The sequence below is a fragment of the Ascidia mentula genome, chromosome 1 (assembly GCF_947561715.1).
Source record: "Ascidia mentula chromosome 1, kaAscMent1.1, whole genome shotgun sequence".
NCBI lineage: Eukaryota > Metazoa > Chordata > Ascidiacea > Phlebobranchia > Ascidiidae > Ascidia > Ascidia mentula.
The window spans coordinates 4,667,525-4,690,032 of NC_138566.1; the positions used below are offsets into that span (position 1 = coordinate 4,667,525).

Sequence of the window (22,508 nt, forward strand, 5' to 3'; positions counted from 1 at the left end):
GACCTTCCGGTTGTAACACAGCGACGTGGTTAAGCATGCCAGTCGTATACATGTCAACATCACAAAAGCGATAATTAGAACACGATACGCATCACCATAGCGTAGCGCTGATTTATCAACAAACATCAAATACTTTCTCTCCAGTCCGGGACAATAAGATTATCCGGTGTTGTTTTGACAAACTACAAGTTAGGAGGGTGATAATTTCTTAAAATTGTAATGCCATGCGTGGCTTGCAGATCTATAAGTTAACCGTAAAAAAAAAAACGGTCCATTCGCTTTGTAGTTACTGTGCCTAGTTTTTCTCGCACATATGTGTGGTCAAGTCGGTCAACAGTCTTGTAGTCTTGTAACAGTTTTATTGAAACACATTCGCAACAGAAATTTCAAAAAAACTTTTGCAAGGACTCCCCTAAAACTCCTTCCAACTTCGTGGTTATCACGTGACAGTGTTTTTCCACCTCTGCGTCGTCATCTGAATACAACGGTAAATGTTTCACAAAAAGTACAAAAAACTTTTATCTGCAGCAGTTTACAAACCTTCCATAAGTTCGGCCAAAAACGGTACTGTATCGGGGACGATTGACATGTAATCGTGGCCAAGTTTTTCAGCAATAAGGAGAACTGTGTCCAGAGCAAACATTCGAACCTGCGTCAAGTATTTTATATTATAACATTCTCCAAAGCAGACCACAATGAACATTACAGAACACTAACAATTCTAAGGGTCAAGATATATAGTAATATATAAACAAGAAAAAAATGATTAACCTTTTTTGAGTTGTGTCTCATTTTCATTAGAATCTGGTTGTGTAAAGGTTGCCAGGCAACATTATTATTTGAACATGAAGCCAATTCGCCAATCAGTGGCACTACATACTTCTTGACATAAACATCATAGCTGTCATCCTTGGCCATAACAACCTTTTGCATCTAAAAAAGTTGAAATTTATTTACTACAACATCTCTGTGTCTTTTTGGCAAAATGCTGCAACACTACACAAAAAATTAAACTATAAAACATCTCAAAAAAATTGAAATACAAAATATCCCAAAAAAATAAATTACAAAATGACGTAGTGAAAAAAAATTACTTCATACACTTATGTGTGAAGAACTTGGGAGCCAAATCTAAGATGCTGGACAAGTGGAAATATTAAGCATACATTTTAGGCACTGATTTACAAATAGCACTGATTACGAACACAGTGTTCAGCACGATAGCTTTGACTTTCTTATTTCAATTTGTTGAATATACCTCCTCAACTAGGGGCTGACATATCAGGTCAAATCTTTCTTGATTGACAAAAGAATCATCAGCTTGTAGCAAGGTGGTGAGTGCTTCCATGGCATTACTCATACGAAGCTTATATTCAGCAATAAACCTTTGAGAATCTGAAAGAATGCAACAGTTTATTGAATTGACACAGTGTGGGCGATGTCAAAATTTTTTCATACAAAATTTAAAAGTACACATAACATACTTTTGAATTGTATATGAGACAACATTTAAGATAACACAAAAATTTTCAGTTAATCGTTTTGAGATGAAACAAAAACTAATTTAAAACCAGTAGTACTTGGACATTAATGTATGTGTTTTACCCTTTGTTTCGCCTTCATCTGAACCATCAAACATCTTTGCAATGTGCGGCAAGAGATCAACAGCCAATGCAGTGAAGAGAGATTTTAGTTTACTTGCGAGAATGTTGATGCACCGATAGAAGGTTGTTGATTTGGAAGCAGTACTCTCTGGTGAACAACCCCACAGGAAGAGCTGTAGGGCATAATAAACTTTGTGAATGAAATATATTATGGAACTTGTATTTAGAAAGTAGGGAAGAAAGAAAAGCAATGACCCTCAGTGTTTCAAAGTGTGACAGCTTCATCCATTTATAACTTGTTGATGGGATATTGTGTATTAAAAGTTTGCCAAGGGATAACACTTTTGCATGTAGTAATGTAAACTTTAAGATTTGCATTTACTAAGCTTTTTTACGAACTTTGTGGTAAAGGATTTGGAATTCTTCCTCTGGGAGTTTAAGGAATAGGTTTATAATCCCATCCAACGCATGATCTTCAGTTTTAGAAATCTCATCCAATGACAACTGGAAAAATCATCTAACTATTAGTAAATACACTGGTTATTTTAGACATGCACATATAGAACCATTTAATAGTTTGTTGCAGCATCATGAAAAATCTACAAATTGAGTAGAGTACAGTTGTATTTTACTACAGTGTTGCTGTTTCAATTTTCAACAAACAAAACAGGTGCGTACCTGGTTTTGGGTTGATCTAAAATCAAGGGTTTCCATGTAAAATGAGAAGAATTGGGCAGAGTGGATGCTGAGAACTTTCTTGTTTAAACTTTTTAAATGTGTATTTGCCACTTCCAACAAACACAGCGTTGCCAATGGACATTTGTCTGCAACCTTCACATAGCAATGTATTTCAGCACAAAACATATAAAATTTATATATAAAAACATTAAAATGTGCACAAGTGTTGCAGATATGACAATAATTAATATGAACAAACACAATTTCCGATATTATGTTGGTACCTATAAATTGTTACTTTTGCATAGACCCTTTATGCAGCAAGTTAATTAAATGCACTTTTTTTCATTAAATATCTGCAAATCACTTTTTTACAGATATGAGTTTTGTGCTTCAGTCACACAAAATGAAAATGTTCATTGCTCACCTTTTCATAACACGATGCAAAGGCAGGAATGAGAAGACGCGGTGCAGTTTTCTTAGCTATGATATTTAGCACTGATTGCAAAGCTGTGTGCAGTTGTAATGCTGCGTCTTCTCCATGCTTGTTGCTTGATTTTAAACGTTTCTTTTGCACATTGACTACTTCTGGTTTTGCTGAAGAAGTTTGCTTGTGAATAAGGGCAAGAGGGGAAAGCTAGAAGAGGACAAAGTGGTTTTAGTACATCTTTGTATAAGTGCACTAATGTAAATTATTGCATGCAATGTGAAACCTAATGCTGTGAAAAAAGATGGCAAAATTGTATTCCAACCAGAGATTATTATTAAACTAACCCACATGCTGCATGGTTAAGATGATTTAGGTTTCCTTTCATTTTGATCAATATTAATTTACTGCAATAATATAGAATGGTGTTTTTCTTACAGTGGATCTTATCAACACACACTTGTGAAGTTATGAAAATTCGCATACCTTGGAAAGTAAATCAACAAGATATGGACTTAGAAAGTTTGCCACAGACTGGAACAGCGCAAGAACAGTTTTCACAACAGCATGCAAAGCACTGGCTTGCTGCAGGATTGCCTTTGTGCTCAGAAGTTTTGAAACACAGGAACATATTCTGAAATAAATCATCAACACATTTAGTTTGCAATTGACCCACATAAATATTATGTTTGTGGATATGAAACTTACATTGGCAAGTGAACAATGCAATGAGCTTTAAGAGTAACAATCAGAGCTCCTAAGCATTCAAGGAAGGCTGACAACACCTAAAAAAATGCAGTTGATTGATATGTCTTAAGAAGGATTCACCAATGTTCTGTTGAGTAATATCAATTGAGGGTATATAGCTTATTACACTCAGCCTTTATTACATACCATGACTAGTTTTTGTGACATAACAATAGGTGTCAACGTAGATCCCAGTTGTGGGAACATTAGCTTACTTTACAGCATAAACCCACTATACCTCAATTTCGATTCCTTTCTTGGAGATTTGTCCACATAAAGTTGGAACTAATCCGACAAAATACGAGGAACATTCCATTCCACAAACTTTGACGATTCGAGTGAGTGCAGCAGCAACAGCCACATAGTGTGATGAAGTGATCGTATTGCCGTCACTAAAAGTTTTCAAATACCTGTGTTACCAAAACTGCCACTTAACTATTGAAGATTTATTCTCACCTTCTGCTTGTAACCAAGTCGACCAAATGTTTTGCGACCTTCTCGAATAAAGTGACCTGTAAAAAGGTAAGAATTAAAACCAAATCAGTTGACTAGATTAAAATACAATCAGTTTTAAAGGCTATGATACTGAGCAATATTTTGAAGATGTATATACTAATACTAATATTAAGAATATAATGGCAGACGCACATTTTTATACCACTACAAACATACACGAAACATTTTATAGATACATACCTCAGTTTCTGAAAGTTTGAAGCCATAAGAGATGTGTTTTGTAAAAATATGAATGACTTTGAGGTGAACTTGATGTGAGTGGATCTCCAGCAATCGACTCACAATTAGCAACATGGTTCCAGTCGGCAAAAGTTGATTAATCTTCAACAAATGATTAATGTTAAAAGAATAATTTTAACAAACAGTGAAGCTTTTCACCTTGTCCAGAATTTCACCAGTTTTTCCACATAATGCGTCGTAATATTTTTCCGACTTGTTGACAACAGAAGCTTGTTGCTTCATAACTGTTACTTGTTGGTCAAGTTGCAATGCAGTCAGAAGAAGACTTTAAATGTTTGGGATGACAGTTAAACAATGGGACAATAACATCACAATATTTGTAAACCAGTATAAGGCACTTTTATATAATAACCTTTTTTACAATAAAAATAAACGTGTATCGCCTTTAGACCAAACGTTTTTTATTTGGGTAATTTACTGGGTATACCATTCAAAAGCTTCCATTCTGGTTGTTATGGTTACAATAGATTCTTCACTTTCGTCCTTTATTTCATTAAAAGCCTGCGAAATAGGGTTGCTCAGTGACAAGAGATGAGAAATGAGAGCAAGTGTTCCAAGTCGGAAGTTGCACAACTGGGCAAGTGAAAGTTTGTCAATGTTCATCAACTTTCTCAGGTCTTTGAATGTCACAATTCCTGGTGTTTCTTTGTCTGTGTCAAATTTAACACAGTAATAATCAATTTTAACACTTTCTGTTATTCTATCACATAAATGGTAATTTTGCATACTACCACAAAACTTAATATACTTGAATTAAAAATACCGAAATTTGAGACATAAAAATACTTAAATTTACCATTCTGAAACATTGCCTGAAGTGTTGACCATTTTCATGTAAATACTGAACAACTATTAAGTGTTTTGGAATTTTCACTTTCGATATGCTTAAATAATCTACTTACCAAACTCATTTGGAAGCTCAAAAGCAAATTTCAAAATGTTTGAGACAATTTTAATTTGCAAGTCAACGGAAAATAATTGGGTCATCGCTTGGCAAATTTCAACTGTTTCTTCCATAGAAAATGCAGTTTGTGTTTCGCCATGCTGGGAACTCAGCTGTCAAAGAATAAATTACATTTGAACAACTTTTCAAGAGTAATGGACAAACAATCGATTAACGACAAAAACTCTCAAACATAAATGACCGGACTAGTTTTGGGTGATCATTGTTATTTTTTTCAAAGAACAAAAAATTTCTACTCAAATGTTTAAGAGACAGCTTGAATAACATTTTGTTTAAAATATGACAAGTAAGGTCATAAATTGAAGGGAAACCTGAGCTTTATCTGTGTTTATTTTTGTAAATCTTTGTCCCAGCAGCAGGACCATTGTCTGCCAAGTGTATTCTGATGGTCCAACAGCATTAAGCAATTCTTTCAAAACAGTCAATCTGCAAGGAAATGCATACATGCCTTGAAAAAATTTAAATGATTGGAATTAAAAGCTATGGGTGCCTAACTTGATAACCTTAATGGTTTTATCGTTGCCCAAGCCAAATTATTTCTAATGTATTTTGATCATCTGCATGATAGTTTTTTTACGACAAATCAAAAGAACCTAAAGTACATCCTAAAGTTGATAAGAGAAGCATAAAAACTTAACATAGCTTAATTAGATCTCTGGCCACAACACTACACCAGATAAGAGGTAACAGTTTTTTACCTGCGATGTGCTGGTATATGTGGAAGAGCATCAACAAACACTTGCAGAATTTGTTCCACTGCATTTTGCTGTTGACTTTCTTTTGAACCCTGAATATAACATGCCTTACAATAAACCATTTTTTTCAAATTTTTTAGACATATTGGTTATAAAAATTCAAAAACTTCGAATTAAAAAAAGGCTTAAAAACAATATCACATAAAGCATAGTTCACCTAACATGGCACATTTTTCAAATCCACGTTTTCAGATTTTAGTTCTTCACCTTATTGTAAAAAATATATGTACTGTTGAAATTCGTCAACCAAAACTGTACCTTTAGTGTCATTAGGGCAGGGACAACTGATTGAATTGTTTGCGATATTACTTGGAATGAATAGGAATCATCTCTTCTCAATAAACTACTGCCCATGAATGTGAATATAGACATGATGGTGTGGACGATCTTGTCCTAAAAACAACAATGTAACATGCTTCACATCAGAACATATCTGTCAGGTGGGCTGTCTGTAGTGGCACGTTGACTTACTGGGAAAAACTCCACAGATTCAGCTAGAAGTAGAATGGCTTCCCGATGAACTAGGGAGTTTTCAGTTTGTTGTATAAAATACACAACAGGATCCAACTGCAACCAAAATGAAAGTAGCATGGTAATCTTTGCTCCAAAGCTTTCAAAAGAAAATTTGCAACACTAATATTTGGATTTATTTCTGATTTATATTATAACATCAACAATAAAACAAAAGGAAAACTATTACACAAACTGATGATGACATAAGTTTTTGTCGAAACATCTTATTTTAACATGACAGTGTTAATAACAATATGGGCCAGTCTCTTTATACTCAGTATTACACAAGGTTTTACAATTTCGTGAAAACAGTAAAACAATTTGTACACGTAGATGCAATAAACAAATTTTAAACTATATATTATGCCGCACATTGCAAAAAAAACAAAAAAATACCAACTTGTAGTGGATTGCCATCATATTAATACAAAACCAGCATCAAACAACTTCTATGTTTAAAGCTTAACCTTTTTTGTGTGAAGTATCAAAACCACAAACCTGCAAACTTTTCTGAATTTCAGCTATAGGAACCTCATCCCTACTTCCAGCTTTACTTCTTTTCACTAAGTTATGAAGACATCCAATGATCAGCTGAGCCATGTACTCAGATGGATCAGTCAGTTTATCGATGACGTAGTCATTTAACAGTGTGCAAAGCGGAGCTAGAATTTTCTGTAAAAGTTTATGGTAACCACTTTAACATTAAAAACCATCAAAACAACACAATAACCAAATTTTGCATCACACTCACATGTGGTTGAACAATTTGTTTCTTTTGCTGCAAAGTTTCCAATATAGCCAACATAAACGTCTGTCCATATTTCTCGCTGTTAACAGATTCTGAACATGCAAAGAATGTTAATTGAGACCTTTATTATAACATTAAAATATACAACAACTATCAATGACTGATACAGGATGAAAATAACATGTTATTTTAACAAAATAATACTTCAAACCCGAGTGAAAATTTGCTGTAAAGTTTCTGTACTAATAGTTAATGTAATTTAAATAATCCCACCTGTTTGAAGCTTCCGTCTTTTTGCAGGCTCTACAGAATCACCCGCAAGATTTTCCCGACACTTTTTAAGCTTCTCAATCACATGGTCAGCATGCAGAGGAATAATCTTTACAGGAAAGCAACAGTTTAGACAACACAAAAGATATAAAAAACATTTGTGAAATTTTTGCATGCATTGTCTCCTAGCTTAAACCTAATTACAGTTTTAAAGTATATATAAGCTAACTGAAAGTATGGAAGTAAAAATTTAACATCTCACTTATGCAGCCAACAAAATTTACATATTTTGACAAACTGTGCAAACATAAGTTTTCAATTACGTACTGTTGTTCTTGTTTTAATCTATGTACCGATTGGGACAATTACAAAGTGTTCCAACAAACACAGTTAAACAAAAAGGTATGAAACAAACCAAAATTGGTCAAATTTAACCAACCTTTAGGACTCTGTTAACTTTTGATGTGACTTCGACTGACTGTGATGTTGATTTGAGTTGAAGAACGAGATCGAGAAGTTGATTCTTTTCCGTTTCATTTAAGCGAAAGAAGAGTTTCTTGTTAATGTGCCCTGTAAAAATTTTTGAAATCCACTTTAACGTCCTCAAATATTTAATCCAACTTGTTCAAAATAATTAGTAGATATAAACAGTTATATTTACAGACATCAGACTTTGACCATTTTTTTTGCAAGTTTATGCCAACAAAATCTCCTGTTATTTTATACCAAAGTTGTGAATGCAATTTTTACATAAATACACTTGTTTTGATTTGTGTAAAAGTTATCCACTTGAAACAAACTGCTTACTTAAGGTTGCACACTGTGTTGAACAGTTTGCATTTTCATCGAGCGGCTTCAAAGTTTTGGAAAACAATGACAGAAGCTTTTGTGAGGAAATTTCACATGTCGCAGCTTTGTGGACAACAACTGTAAGAAACTTATGATCTTTCTCTGTCAGTTCCGTGTCAGCTTTTTGTAGTAAAAGTTTGCTGGAGGCATCATTAAGATTGTCAAACATTTTAACTGTACTGATCTGCAATCAAAACAAATAAATTTACATGTATCTACTATGACCAAAGACAATATAAAAATAAATATTTCACATTTAATAGTAGGCATGGGTAGTTTTTGTTACTTGTTAGTTTTCCACTAAAATAGAGGGCAAATTCAAGGATAATAAAACATGATCCAAACAACTTGCTATGCACACCTCTGGTAAACACTTGTTGAGCCAAGCTAGACCAAAGTCGTTGATTTGGATGTTGTCTGTAGTTCCAATAACGTGTTTCTCAACAATGTTTGACAACAAAGCACTTCTTTTTTTTCTCACATCAGAAGGAACTACAAAAATAGAGAAATTTGTTTCAATGCAAAACAAATTGTAAATTCTCAATCAAACCTTTGCCCCTGACTGTGTGTTCCGGTACAAAATATTTTTTTAAACATTCTGCCAAATGCTGGGAGTCTGTCTTAATTTCATCGGAGTTTGAGTGCAAAAATGAAGCCAAGTCTTTGTAGCTACTGTAAAGGACCGAAAACCATTTAAACAAAATATAATTGAGTTCAAAAAATTGGATTTGACAACAAATTTCAATGACTTTTAAAAATCAAAAGTGCATATGGTTTTATAAAATTCTTTATTTGATAAATATGAAACATTTTAACAAAATTAATAAATTCACAAACCTGTGTATATCTGCTAACACTTTTATGCAATTTATCGCTGCAGATCGGATTCTTTCTTCCATAGAAGTGCAACACAAAATAAGCACAGGAACAAGCGCTGTTGATTCAACAACATCTTTCTATAAAAAATTTTAAAAATACACCCAATAATAAAAGTTGCTTCCAAAGTTTGGTTGTCAAAACATCAGTATTGGCGTTTCTGCAAAGTATGCTTCAAAATTGTAAACTTACAATGCCTGAGTTGTTAGCTGTAGTCGACAACAGTACTGGCAGTAGGTGGAGAACCTGTAGCTTGATATGATTCTCTTGTAACTCATCATTATCATTAACCAATAGATTGGTGAGGAACTGCATTAACTCTGAGGCACCATCAAACATCAGCTGGAAGAAGCTTCTAAATATGTCAGCAAGATTTTGCCCAACACTCCTCTGCAATCCTCCACTGATGGACTTGCGACGAATTGAAGAACTTACTTGAGTAAGCGTAACAAAAATATTCAAGCGTATGTTATTCCATTTGTCGCTGGGAGATTTAATATCATCCATTACTGCTACAATCTGGTTAAGAATGACAAACAGGAAATTCAAAACACAGCTATCACTTTCGTGTTTAATCATCCTGCTTAAAAGTGTAATTGCTGCTTCTTGGTCCAACTTCTGTACTTGACTGCTTTTTAGCTGGAAACTTAGTTCTTTCCTCACACATTCCAAAATTTTTTCGAAGCTTTCAAGACAAACTTCAATGGACCTTGACCCCGGAGAACAGCAGGCTTGCATGAGAAACCAAGCGAAAGGAGAAAAACACAAACTTTCATCTCCCACAAGGTTAGGGGTGTCAAGTGTGTACAAGAAAATTGATTGCAGTATCTCAGGTTTCAACTGTCCCAATGCATTCAGAAGTTTAGTGAGAAATTCTTCACTATCTGAAAAAAAGGAATATTAAAATTATAATTGTTGACAAAGACTTCAACTTGAAAAAGAGTGGAAATACTGATTATGCTAAGAATAAGAATTAGTGAAACAAAACCATGAAGAAAATACTTCAAAAACTAGATTTTTTCAAACCAATTGGTACAGTCCTGATAAAAAATAGCAGACTTTTTGCATTTTTACCTGAGGTTTCCTTGATATTAAACAACTTATTCAGCTTTACAAAATGAGACTTTGTCAGCGCCTTTGCCTGTTTTTTCCACTTAGTAGAATTTGTTGATTCCACAAACACTTTTAACACCAAACAAAACACTTTGAGATTAATATCCTCGTTGTTACTTTCTTCAACATGTTGTAGTTTACCACAAAAAGTTTCACTCGTCAAGAGAAGCAAAACTTTGCACAAAGCTTCTGATTTAAACCTTTCAAAAGAAATGAAGTATTAATAAATAACTATGCCAAGCTGCTGCAACTGTGTATTAATTAATAGTAATTAGGTATTTTGTCATACACTATTTTATACATATTCTTATATACATCACTTAAAATTAGATGCACTATATCAAACAAAAAAATATTGCATATGTAGATGAATATAGTTTAGAAATAGTTTTTTCTGGTTACTTACCTTTGTGACAAAACAATGTCTATCAACAACTGTCCTACACCATTTAAATCATTCGCAAAAATATTTGCATTGCTTTGTAGAACCTGGAATTTAACAGCAATATATGAAAACCCATTACTGTTCACAACATACGTATATAGCTTACTTTAAGGCATTCAACAAGCACTGAATCCTCAGTCTCCAATTTTAGCAACCTTACAATACTGTTTTTAGCAAAATCCTGCAGATCTGATGAATCGCTTTCCGAGTTTAACAAGCGTTGTGATAATGCCTTCAAACTGTGGATTCGAATGGTGAAAGATGGATGTAATAAACCAATGGTCAAAGTTGCAATGGTGCTCTGCAACAAGTAAATATGTACATTAAAAATTTCCAACCAAAAAAATATCTTTACATTTTCAAAATATTTGCGGGGAGAAAAATAAAATTGATACTAGTTTATGCAAGCTAAAGAAAAGCTAAGTCTTTTGTCGTTATGTTGTTTCTGATATGTATATTTTGTCAATAAAACGGCGCCATCAGTATTGCTAGTTTATGCAGGCATGAAATTTAGTTATATGTTTGGTAAATTGCATGCCATTTATCTAAACAATACAAATCGTTTATCATAGAAGACATTTGATTAATGAGTATGCAGTAGAAATTTATTATTAATAACTTTAATATACTTTATTTTCTTTGGTCCATTTATATATACTCAGTTTATGCATAACAGCAAACCAAGAAATTTCGCTTACACATTCATTTGTTTGCAGAACGCTTGTCAGCATGTCATTGGATGTTTCACCAACATCAAATTGTCGGCTTACAGTACTATCAAATACTTCTGCGTATCGCTGTTGCATGAACTTTAACACCTCGCCCCCAATCCTTAAACTTTCATCATTGGTTTGATTGGCATCAGAAAATAAACTTTGCATAACAAGTCTACACATGTAATAAAATGTTGTTGAACTTTGTATTGTGCAAAGGTGAAAGTGCATGTGCATGTATATTTGTTACAGATCCACTTGCCTGATTACCAGCTCTTGGGCTTTCACTGGCAATTCAACGTTTTTCAACAATTCCAGCAAAATGCCCTTTTCCTGTTTTTCACTGCCTAGATTTAAGGATGGAGCCGGTTAAACATAGAAAACATATTTTATGGTAATTGCTCACAAGATATGCGGGAAACTTCACATTTTATCATCAACTGAAGAAAGTTATCTGCAGACTGCTTTGATACAAGGTGTTGCAGTGTTTCAAAAAACGTTGCTGCTTTATACAGCTGATCAACAACTCTGCAAAAGCAACAGAACAGATGAAAAAGAGTCATCATTTGCATTGTTAGTATATGTGTAAGTACTGAATATAGCTTAGTTTAAAAGCAGATGTATTTATTTGTAAAACAGAATAGCACAGGCGTTCTACAAAAATGTCGTAAGTTATTTTACATATATGTATGCACATGTATATACAAACAATAACATTAGGAGTATCACTGTATTAAAAAATAAATAAGAATTTAAAGATACATCAAGCACATTTGTTAAAAAGCCTGTTTGAAGCAACTTACCTTGTTGGAATGAATGTTAACTGGTCTTGTGTTTCACATATCAGAACAACAGTCTGAAAAAGCTCAGTTTGCAACTGTGGCAAACAGTGCTCCAAACAATGATCTATCATAGACAAGACAGCATCAGTTTCCAATGAAACAGTGGCACTTAATTGACAAACTATCATTAAAACAGCAGCTTGAAAGTTCTCCTCTTTCAGAGCAAAACTCTGAATCAACAAAACATTTGTAAATATATCAATATTGAGTATAAACTGTTAATTTTGACAGTCTTACCTTGTTCAACAAAGGCATAATCCGGGTTAGTGTGTCATCAGATATTCGTTTTGAATAGTGGATCATACCCAAAATTGCACTGGCGAAAAATTTAACATGTAGTCGCACTGAAGAAGCATCAGACACTGCAACCTGAGCCAAACATACATTTATCATTGTTTTAACACAAGCTAAAAACAGTACATATGGCCAGCAAACATGCAGAGTGATCAGGGGTTGATTAAGTGACCAAATTTGCATTGTGAGCAAATCCTGGAGTGGTGTGTTCACGATAATTAAATTGCAGTGTTGACTATTAACTGTGAGGATTTATATCCTGTATATATAATACACTACTTAACAGCCCACTGCCACATTGTAGTTTTTAGTTCGAGGGTATGGTGTCTATTTTAAATATTTGCGGAAAATGATTAATGATTATAGTGCAGAAGCGCAACCGATATTTTTTAATAAATCTGCTGACATAAATTAAAGGCTTGTTGCTTCACAATATATATATACCAATTGCAGTAATTAGCAGTCACTGAGACAAAGACAATGCCCAACTGAGGGCCAGATTCTTGTACAGTTAATAAGCAAGTCATACACTAACTAATGTTGTTTTCCAATAAGTTCTTCAAACCATCAAACAAAAGCCTTACCCTTATGGAACTTTGCATCATGTCACATACAAGATGAAAGAAGCTGGAATGAGAGTTGCACAGAAGCACGATGTTCTTCATAGAAAGGCCTGTGTTGTCCTCCTTTGAAATAAAACAAAGAAAAATATGTAGCTGAGAGACAAACAGGCCAGTATCAGCAGTAAGTAAAATACCTGTATGTTTTTTAGCCATGACCATTTGACAGATTGTTCCTGTGGTTGAATTATCTGCACAGCGCGAGCAAACAGGTTTGATGCATGATAAGGAAGAATGCATTTCAAAAAACCACCCACATTATACGAGTGAATGTGAAACCTGAGAATGACAATGTTTATGTCCTTGAACCACAAATCTTATAATTGATTGGATGTTAACATTTGTGTGATGAATCTGGAGGATATTTGGACAAAGTTACAAATGTAAGCAAAACATAAACAACATACATAACAGATTCTCACCATCCACTGTGGCAAAAAAGTTTGCATATAGACATAAATAACTATATGAAACATCAAGCTTTAATTTTAAAATAAACTGGCAGTAAAATGTTAGTTTTAGTCCAACCTGTAAACCAGCCATTCCACACATTTCTGTGCAGGTCTCAAGAGAAAATACTGGGAAATAGACAACAAAAATTTGTCTATGGTTTTGTCCAGGTTCTTGTTATATTCCTTGGACTTCATCGTCCTTTCAAGATCCTTGGCTTTTTCGCTGAAGAGTTGATCAAAGAACTGTTCGTGTAGTTTGCTGTTGAGCTTGCACAATTCTTCAAATCCATTTAAACCTGAAAGATAACCAGATTGGAAAGTTTGAAAATGTATTTTTTTTGAACGTTTTTGTATATATGTTCAAATCAGGATATACAACACCTTTTTGCGAAAAGTAATCATGCAAAAATCTTCAAATCACTGAGGGATTTTGCACATTTTCATAAAGCTTTATTAACAATAGACTTGTTAATGAGACTAGTTTTCTGTTTAGGTTGACAAATATTTTAACATTTTCACCAAGTCCATAAATTGTGTCCTTGTCAAAAAGAACAGCTTCTTTTGAATCAAACAGAAGTGATGGTCTGCTTGTTCCATGGGTTCTGCCTAGAGATCCATCAGGCAAGGCCAGTCGCAGCAGTTGCTCACTCAACGAGGTCATAATATGTAAATTGTTAGACCTTAATTGCTTAATACCTTGACATTTAAATTGTACGTTCAGAAATGTTCGTTTAAACATTTTTAGAATATACACAACAGTTCCTTTTAAGTGAGAGAGTCAAAGTACCTGTCAATGGCTTTACCCGTAGTTGCTAATAATCTTTTACATCTTAATGTTGGTACAAAAACAGCAAATAACCTACTCAAATGCCACACGTGTTCGTATGATTGTGCCGTAATAAACAAACCACACGTGCGAAATCACGTGATATATAAGTCGGATGACGTGATCGCATCTTTGCCAAATGTTTTTGCCATGCTTTGTGGTAAGGCGTGATCAAAAAAAGTCGCACTAAAAATTATTTTCTGCAGGACTGTATTGTCAGGTTTGATGCTGTAGTACACTATGGTAAAACATTCACATGGCTGTACCCAAATTACAATTCTTAGTTGCGGTCATCCGATTTCGTTTAGACTGATACCACAAATGCATATGTGAAGGCTGTTCGCCTGATTTTCAAATGAATGCTGTAATGTAAATAATAAGAAGTTCATAAACACTAATTACAGGATAAGTATATTACAGAATGTGTTTACTTGCGTGTTATTCGGTTGCTGCACTAAAATTGCTCGATAAGTCTTATAGCACAACGGAATGGTCTGCCAACTACGGTTAAGAACCGAGTTGCCATGTGGCCGGAAATACAAAGAAAACACGTTGCTGTTGTTAAAGAAAAGTATCATCCAACTGTAACATGCGGGATTTTTCTCACGATCGAGACCCAAGGCCAAGGACAAAACAACATTTGTTGAATGCTGTGCAAAGGTTACCTCTATTGCATTGTGCCAAAAGTGATGATATAATTTGTTGAATATGTCACATGTGTATACGTTCCCATATCCTTTTCAACTTTTCTCAGACTTTAGGTCAAACACTCGATACGTGATGAACGGCCCAGAGCAAACGACTGCTGCAGTTTCGTTGTGTACTTTTCAACATAGACGTGTTTCGATACGACTTTCTTTGTTACAATCCCCTGGTCTATAAATCGGCAGTACCGAGAATGCCGCGACGACAAAGTCTTTGGACAGGTAGATGCGAACGTATATTGATAAATATCACTAAGGTGTTACTGTATTTGTCGTTTTGGTATAACCTTTTGCAGAAAATTGACATCATGGCTTTTGTAAACTTTTTGGCTGTGCTACTGCTGGTGGCTCCTATTGAAAGCAACGACCATCCACAAGATACTGAGAGCTTCGTTGTTGCTCTTTTACCCAAACCTATCTACGAAAAGGTAAATTTACGAGAATAAAGTTGTCAGTTGTTCTGTGTATAGGCCTATTTGTCAAGCAACCGAATTGGAAAAAAGTTACTTTTTATGTTTTGGCTACTTGTAATATGGTGGCAAGCAACAAATTAATTTATATATTTCTCACAATATGCCTACATCGTTTATTTTGGCTACAGGTCAAAATCAGAAACCTTACAAGCAACATATCGCTTCGCAATATACACTTCTGTTATATGTTTCTTCGATATCTGTCACCGTTTATTCTTAAAACAACGCAAGCGCCAGTATCTGTCCAAATTTTGAGTCAAATGCATACTTAACCACGCATTGTAAGCAAACATTACTATTTGTGTTTATATTTGACTCCCGCAGGCGGACGTGACGTGGCCAATAAGCCCTCCCACAACCAACGACCTTCAAAACATCAAGGTCACCATTAAAAATTCTGGTGACGTAGATGATGACGTTGGTCTCCACACTTACTTTCCCGACGGTGTTGAAATGACGTCATTTACCGCGTTTGTTGACGGCGTCGCTTATTTAGCTAAGAAGTTCGGCCGCAAGGAGGCGCAAAGAGTTCTATATGAAGCAATGAACTTGGGTCAAATGGCTGCAGTGCTTTCTCCTCAGCGCTTAGAAGGTAAAAGCGTAAATCAATTTTTACAGTTTAGTGTAGGTAAAATCAATATAAAGCAACATGAAGCCAATAATATGAATCACGTGAGCAGCAGAAAGATGGCCATTGTTTCGACCTTTAAGATCTCATCAGTATAGCTTGGTGTTACTCTTGCAGACGAACTTGCCTACCAAACGGCAAAAGTCACTATATTAAGAATATATACAGTATTTACTGGTTTTCTGATTTTCAACTAAACGAAGATAAACATTTTATTATACAATGGGTGGTATTGTATACTGGCAATGTAGCGTTAAATGTACATCTTTTTTCAGACGAATATGAAACTCAGACCATCCAGACAACAGAAAACTCGGTTCATATCAAAGGTAACAAGGAAATCACCTTCAACATCGAGTACAAGGAAACACTGCAGGATATGATCGACTCTGGGGTGAAAGTTCAAAACCGGGCACAGGTCGTTTTCGATTTTTTCGGCTCCACAGTAGAAAACATGGTGGGTGAGATATCGTCACCCAACTACCCCCATCCTTACCCCAACTCAGCCGACATAGCTTGGTTGGTTCGAGTACCCAACGATAATATCGTTCAGCTAAGTATCGTCGACATCGATATCGAGCAGTGCTGTGACTATCTTACGATTTACGACGGTGGTTCGATTGGTGGTCGGGTGATCGCCAGTTTAGCAGGCAAAATGGCAGAACAAAATAACCTGATGTATCTTTCTTCCAAGAGTAGCATGTCATTACATTTGAAATCCGACTGTTCTAAAGCCAGTAGTGGGTTTAGGGCGGAGGTGTCTGTTGTTGGAACTTTGAACGGAAAAAGTCCTGCAGCAGCTAAATCTAAATTTGCCATTTCCAATTTTTCCTCACGTGAAACGGTTAAAAGTAGTTATCCTGTTAATAATGGAAACTGCAGTGAAACGGAAAATCTTGACACCGATGTTGGTACTTACTATTACATATCATCACCCAACTACCCCAACGCTTACTATGACAATATTGACTGTACTTGGTATGTATCCTTATCTAGCGGTTACGAATCGGTGTCTATACAAATTTGGGCACTGGATTTGGAAAATGGGTATGATTATCTCAACATTGAAAACGCCTATTCCGACATGGTTGCTTCTTTAACGGGAACTGAATATCCAACCACACCCATTATTGTGCAGATGGGCGCGCGAATAACTTTTACGACCGATCAGTCGGTGACCAAAAGCGGTTTCAACTTGCAGTATGAAGTTATTGACACGCCAAGTTGCGACGAGACCGTAACGTTGTACGCTAACACTTACTACGACGACCTTATGTCTATGAATTATCCGGATGACTACTTCAATCTCCTGCATTGCACATGGGTCATTCAATCGCTTGACCCAGATAGTGTTGTTGAAGTTTATGTTGCCGATCTGGCAATTGAAGGGGCCGACCGTCTTACTTTTTACGATGGCCCATCCCAATACTTTGAACAAATTTCGTTTGCGTTCAAAAACGACTCGTACATCCATACTTCCAACTCTCATATGTATGTCATGTTTAATAGCGATGTCGTCTATACTTTACGCGGGTTTCATCTCATGTACAGAAGTGTTGCACGGTCTCCCCTAGTACTTCCCAATTATAACGGCCCATCGCTCGAAAACGCAGACCTTGCTTGTTACACAGGTCTAACAGTAGATGTAGATGCTTCTACCTATACCTATATACTTTCTCCTAACTATCCAGAAGAGTACAGAAGTAATCTGCGCTGCACTTGGTATATTCAAACCACAAACCCCGGGCATGGGATTCACATTGAGGTTAACGATGTGGCGCTTAATGACTACTCCGATGATTTAAATATATTTGAAAGCTGGGACGCGTCATCTTCCACTTCTGTTACTTCCAATAACCGCAGGAAATTATTCTATTCGTCTCCGCAGGTGAAAATAACTTTTTCGACCTATATGTCGTGGAGGTCAACGGGATTTCTTTTGCTTGTAAAATCCGTACCCATTCCTTCGAGTGTTGCGGGAGAGACACTCGACGTTTACTCTGGCCAATATTATCTTAGCTCACCGAACTTTCCCAAGGGTTACTATAACACCCTAAGTTACACGTGGACTGTTAACAGTCACGACGGTGATTTCATTCAACTGAGTGTGATTGATCTTGCTCTAACCATAGACGACAACGTTTACATTTACAGCAATGCTGCAGATTACGGTTCTCTTGTGTCAATGTTTGAAGCTAACTCATATCAATCTCCGTTGTACACTACAGGGTCTCAACTAAACATTCAATTTTATCCTCATTATTACAGCCAAAGCAGTGTGGGATTTCAGTTTCAGTATGCGTCAGTAAGCAACGTGGCTAATGATGGTTCTGTGCTGCAGGGAAATTGCTCCACCATCAACTATGTCCATGAGTCAACTGGGACAATATATTCAAATGGTTATCCTTACAAAAATAACTTACACGAATGTTGGTTTTTTGACGTCAACTATGATTCTGTTTCGTTGTCAGTGTGGTTCTACACAGAGCTTGGCCACGATTATTTGAATATCTTTAACGGCGATAGAATGATAGGATATTATAGTGGGGTCGTACAACAAACTTACATTCAACGTACTTTGCCCGCTTCTGGGCTTTGGATTCAGTTTGTGACTGACGGCACTAATTCGAATTATGGTGGATTTTCCATCAATTACAGTGGAGTTTAATTTAAAAAACATTCGGTGAAACATTGTTTGTTTGGACGCTGTGTTGCATAATTGTTTGGGAAAATGGCTTTGACACGTGATATTTCGTATAATTTGTGTTTGGTGCAATATACTTGAAAAACATTAATAAAGATAATAATGGTGTTCAATCAAAGTTGTTTGAGGCAACTTATCAAAGAACAGCGAGAGTGTAAACAAGTTAGATGAGAAAAATAATGTACCAGGAATAAGCAGACAGGACAAATTAATTAATCAGTAAATGACGCTGCTATAGCAATTATGCGGTTGTAGATATGTAAAGAAAGGATTTTTTTGTTAGGTATTATTTTATAACGACAGTAGATGCCAACCAACAGTAGTATAGCCAAAAGGCCCTATAACAAAAACGAAGTATTCGTCTGCTTCGCCCGCAGCATAAAAAACTTGCATCAGTCGATCAAAAATAGAATCCTTTCAGACAAGTTTCGGAAAACAAATGTTTAGTTACATTGCGCAACCACAAATAAATTTATTTTAACATTACAAACTGATGCCTATCATTGTGTATTTAGTGTCTGCAATTTGTAATCACCGGTTGTGTACCGCTGTGTGAATGTCAGGTGAAGTTCATTACCTTAAGTCAGACGAGCGGCATGTGTACGTTCCCACGCCACCTTCAACTTCCAACTGGTGTCAACAAGGCTTTTGTTACAACCTGATGGGAAAAGGCGAACCTGGTAACACAAGCGATATTATCTATTTAGGGTCGAGTTTCGATGTCTATTCGTAATGCGAATTGTTTCTGTAAATACCGCACTAACTGGGAGAAAAAATACATTGGCGTTAATGTTGATTGATTCGATTAACATCATCGCTATAGTGATGACAAAGCGCTCAACCTTTTTGGCTGAAGTGCCACACGTAGTTTTCAAATAATTTCGCGAGTCACTTGAATTTACCGCATGTTCCTATGTTATATCCAGACGTTGCTGCAAAAACACATCAAATACTCGAAACGAAATAGCCACTGGAGACTTACTGCCAACGGCGTAACAATGAAAATGAAACATCGTGTCACCAGCACCACAATGCGGTTAATGCTGGTGAGAATTTGTGCACCATTGGTATAATCTTTATTTGCGAGACTGACGTACAAGGTTTCATGCCGCTAGGTACCTCCCTGCAGGCTACTGCCAGGTAGAAAGAAAAAATAAAATTGCATCATGTTTTCTGCTCATTGATATCGCACCTGTAATTTCATCTTAAATCCTCACAAAATGACTCGCACGTTGTCGCTGTTGTGCGTGCGACCACAGCATTTGGTCACTGCGCTTCAGCAATGATCCAAAATGGTATTTTTCAGACTTATTATCCGCAGAACGCAGCTGAATATTTATGTTGTAGTCATTCAACTAAAATAAAAGATTTGATTTGCATCGGCCAAGAAGTAGTTCATGAACACAGGCTGTCGAAAATCTTCAATCCTTGATTGCAAATCATTTTTGTTCAAAATTATCTACAAATACTTCAGCCGGATAAGTGCACTAACCTAATACCCCAAATAGGCAGATGTATATACGGAGACACACGAGGCAAGAGACTGCATAGTGAAGCTTTTTAGAAACGATGGCCTTTGCGGCCTCGCTCCTGTACACGCGCCATCGAGTCACTGTTGACTGCCTTCCGTGTATTACCAAGTCGATAGAATTGACAATGTCTTATACCCAGAAATAGACGTATAGGAAGTTACATAACCGCGTTAGTGATCTATAGTCAGTTACATCGTATCGTGTGGCTTAAATAAGACAGCACTACGTGGAACAAACAAGAGGAATGAGCAGATGTGGAAAGATAATTAAATTTAAGTAAATTGAAAGCTTCTCAGAATCTTTTATGTTTTGCATAAAAGAAGAATAGTCCGCTGGAACGCGTTTTTGATGCCAGAAATTGTAGATAAGTGACGAGCCAATGCACAAAACATACATTTGTAGTGGATAATTTATCTCCATACCAACCTGGTGCCTAGTTATAATTTTTTTTTAGTTAGTTGTTTTGTCAATTTAATTTAGTTCCGCAGTGCGTCTGTTGCAGGAAGGCACGGTAACATTATTTAGAACTCTTCTTCTGGCACAAAATAAAATAAAGAATTGATCTGTCTTATCCCTGTTATAGAGGCTACTACAAAGCTATATGCAGACGTCAGTGAAATGAAAGTTTAATATTATGATTTATTGTTAGGTATTTGCCAACTTTCATATAACACTGCAATGTTGTCAAACAATACCAACACGGCTTCAAACAGCACTCTAAGCCGAACTGCACAATGTATCATCGCAACATTCGACTTGACGTTTATTGTCCTGTCGCTTTGGATAGCAGTTGCACTCCTGAGCTACGGATTATCACGAAAGAAATTTTCAAAGAAAATGAACTCGTCCCGAGCCTTATACATCGCAGGATGCGTTTCAGCAGTGTTGACAACCATTTACCACATATTTAACTTTGTTGTCCACCTGCCGTTGAGGAAACATGAAGCGTGCAAAAACGTAGCAAGGGCTGCCGTGGTAATGTTTGGTTATTCAATGACTTCCGTTTACGTCTTTCTTTGGATCAAGCAGAGAACTTTATACAAAAGTCGAGCGCTGGAGCACCTGTATACGCACAGAGTGATTCTGTTAAGTTACCTAAGCATCATTCTTTTGGTTATGGGTCTTAATATTGGCACGCTTGTGTTTATAATTATTAATAGTTATAATTCTGCCGGTATTGGTTGCAAACCAGCCGGAAAAATCCATACTTGGCCTTTTGTAGCAGGATCGGCATTTATTGCCACTGGACAAGTCGTGATGCTCTGCCTCTTCATATATCCATTTTTGTGCGAAAAGGAGAAGCCAGGAATTGGTAGAGCGATGCGATTGGTGATACGATCCCTTGTGGTTGCGATGCTGTGTATTGTTACTGACATGGCTACCGGATTGGTGAACGCGTTTGTGCGCTTCGAGGCTTCCAAAACTATATTTGTTGCATACGGGTTTTCAGCTGCCATAAACTTGGTTGGAGTTTTAATCACATTTGAAACTTGGCGGGAAATTATTTTAAGTCCATTGAAAATTTGTAAATCTTCCGATCCTATAGACATAACTGCAGTGTAAACCCTATTTGCAACTGTATGTAGGCATTGCGAATGCAACTTGAACTACAGTCAATGCGATTTAGGTGATCTTGTATGCATTTTGGTTTGTAAATATAACGCCGCCCAAATAAAAGTAAACATGCCATACGTCAGTATCCGTTCAATGGTTAAAGCAGTCTTTGTTTTGGGGGGATTTCATGGAAAAACTCCGTGTATTGAGCCACTATACTCGACTAGTGTGAATTTGTGCATTACACCACTGATATCTACTTCTGAACGTAAGGAAAACGCAAAGGGTATATGACGTCTTCTGCAGGAAAGGAAAAAGGTTTAAGCGGTATTATGAAACACATAGTTCTATATTTTCTTAAAACAACATTTTAGGAGCACCTTGCTGTCTGTCAGAATAGTTCGCACTTAATAAAAACATA

General features: G+C 36.0%; 2 protein-coding genes across 2 annotated transcripts; one reads left to right on the plus strand and one right to left on the minus strand.

The window, feature by feature from the left end:
• Positions 1-346: 346 nt before the first annotated feature.
• Positions 347-14,359, minus strand: LOC145911777 (HEAT repeat-containing protein 1-like). Its single transcript, XM_082999219.1, has 41 exons — positions 14,186-14,359; positions 13,743-13,962; positions 13,352-13,493; positions 13,179-13,280; positions 12,538-12,669; positions 12,262-12,470; positions 11,865-11,986; positions 11,721-11,805; positions 11,444-11,633; positions 10,852-11,046; positions 10,707-10,789; positions 10,262-10,500; positions 9,380-10,071; positions 9,149-9,267; positions 8,862-8,983; positions 8,673-8,803; positions 8,270-8,495; positions 7,902-8,032; positions 7,466-7,571; positions 7,196-7,284; positions 6,943-7,116; positions 6,403-6,498; positions 6,190-6,324; positions 5,875-5,963; positions 5,488-5,602; positions 5,115-5,268; positions 4,640-4,862; positions 4,351-4,477; positions 4,153-4,293; positions 3,913-3,968; positions 3,695-3,848; positions 3,418-3,494; positions 3,196-3,343; positions 2,710-2,919; positions 2,283-2,435; positions 2,004-2,108; positions 1,606-1,777; positions 1,259-1,395; positions 772-933; positions 541-649; positions 347-475 (listed from the first exon to the last, which is right to left on the minus strand). Exons 1-41 carry the CDS (start codon positions 14,325-14,327, stop codon positions 387-389), a joined length of 6,303 nt encoding a protein of 2,100 aa, XP_082855345.1. The 5' UTR covers positions 14,328-14,359; the 3' UTR covers positions 347-386.
• Positions 14,360-15,504: 1,145 nt separating this feature from the next.
• Positions 15,505-18,965, plus strand: LOC145894054 (cubilin-like). Its single transcript, XM_082982533.1, has 3 exons — positions 15,505-15,624; positions 15,994-16,261; positions 16,573-18,965. Exons 1-3 carry the CDS (start codon positions 15,505-15,507, stop codon positions 18,963-18,965), a joined length of 2,781 nt encoding a protein of 926 aa, XP_082838659.1.
• The last annotated feature ends 3,543 nt before the right edge of the window (positions 18,966-22,508 follow it).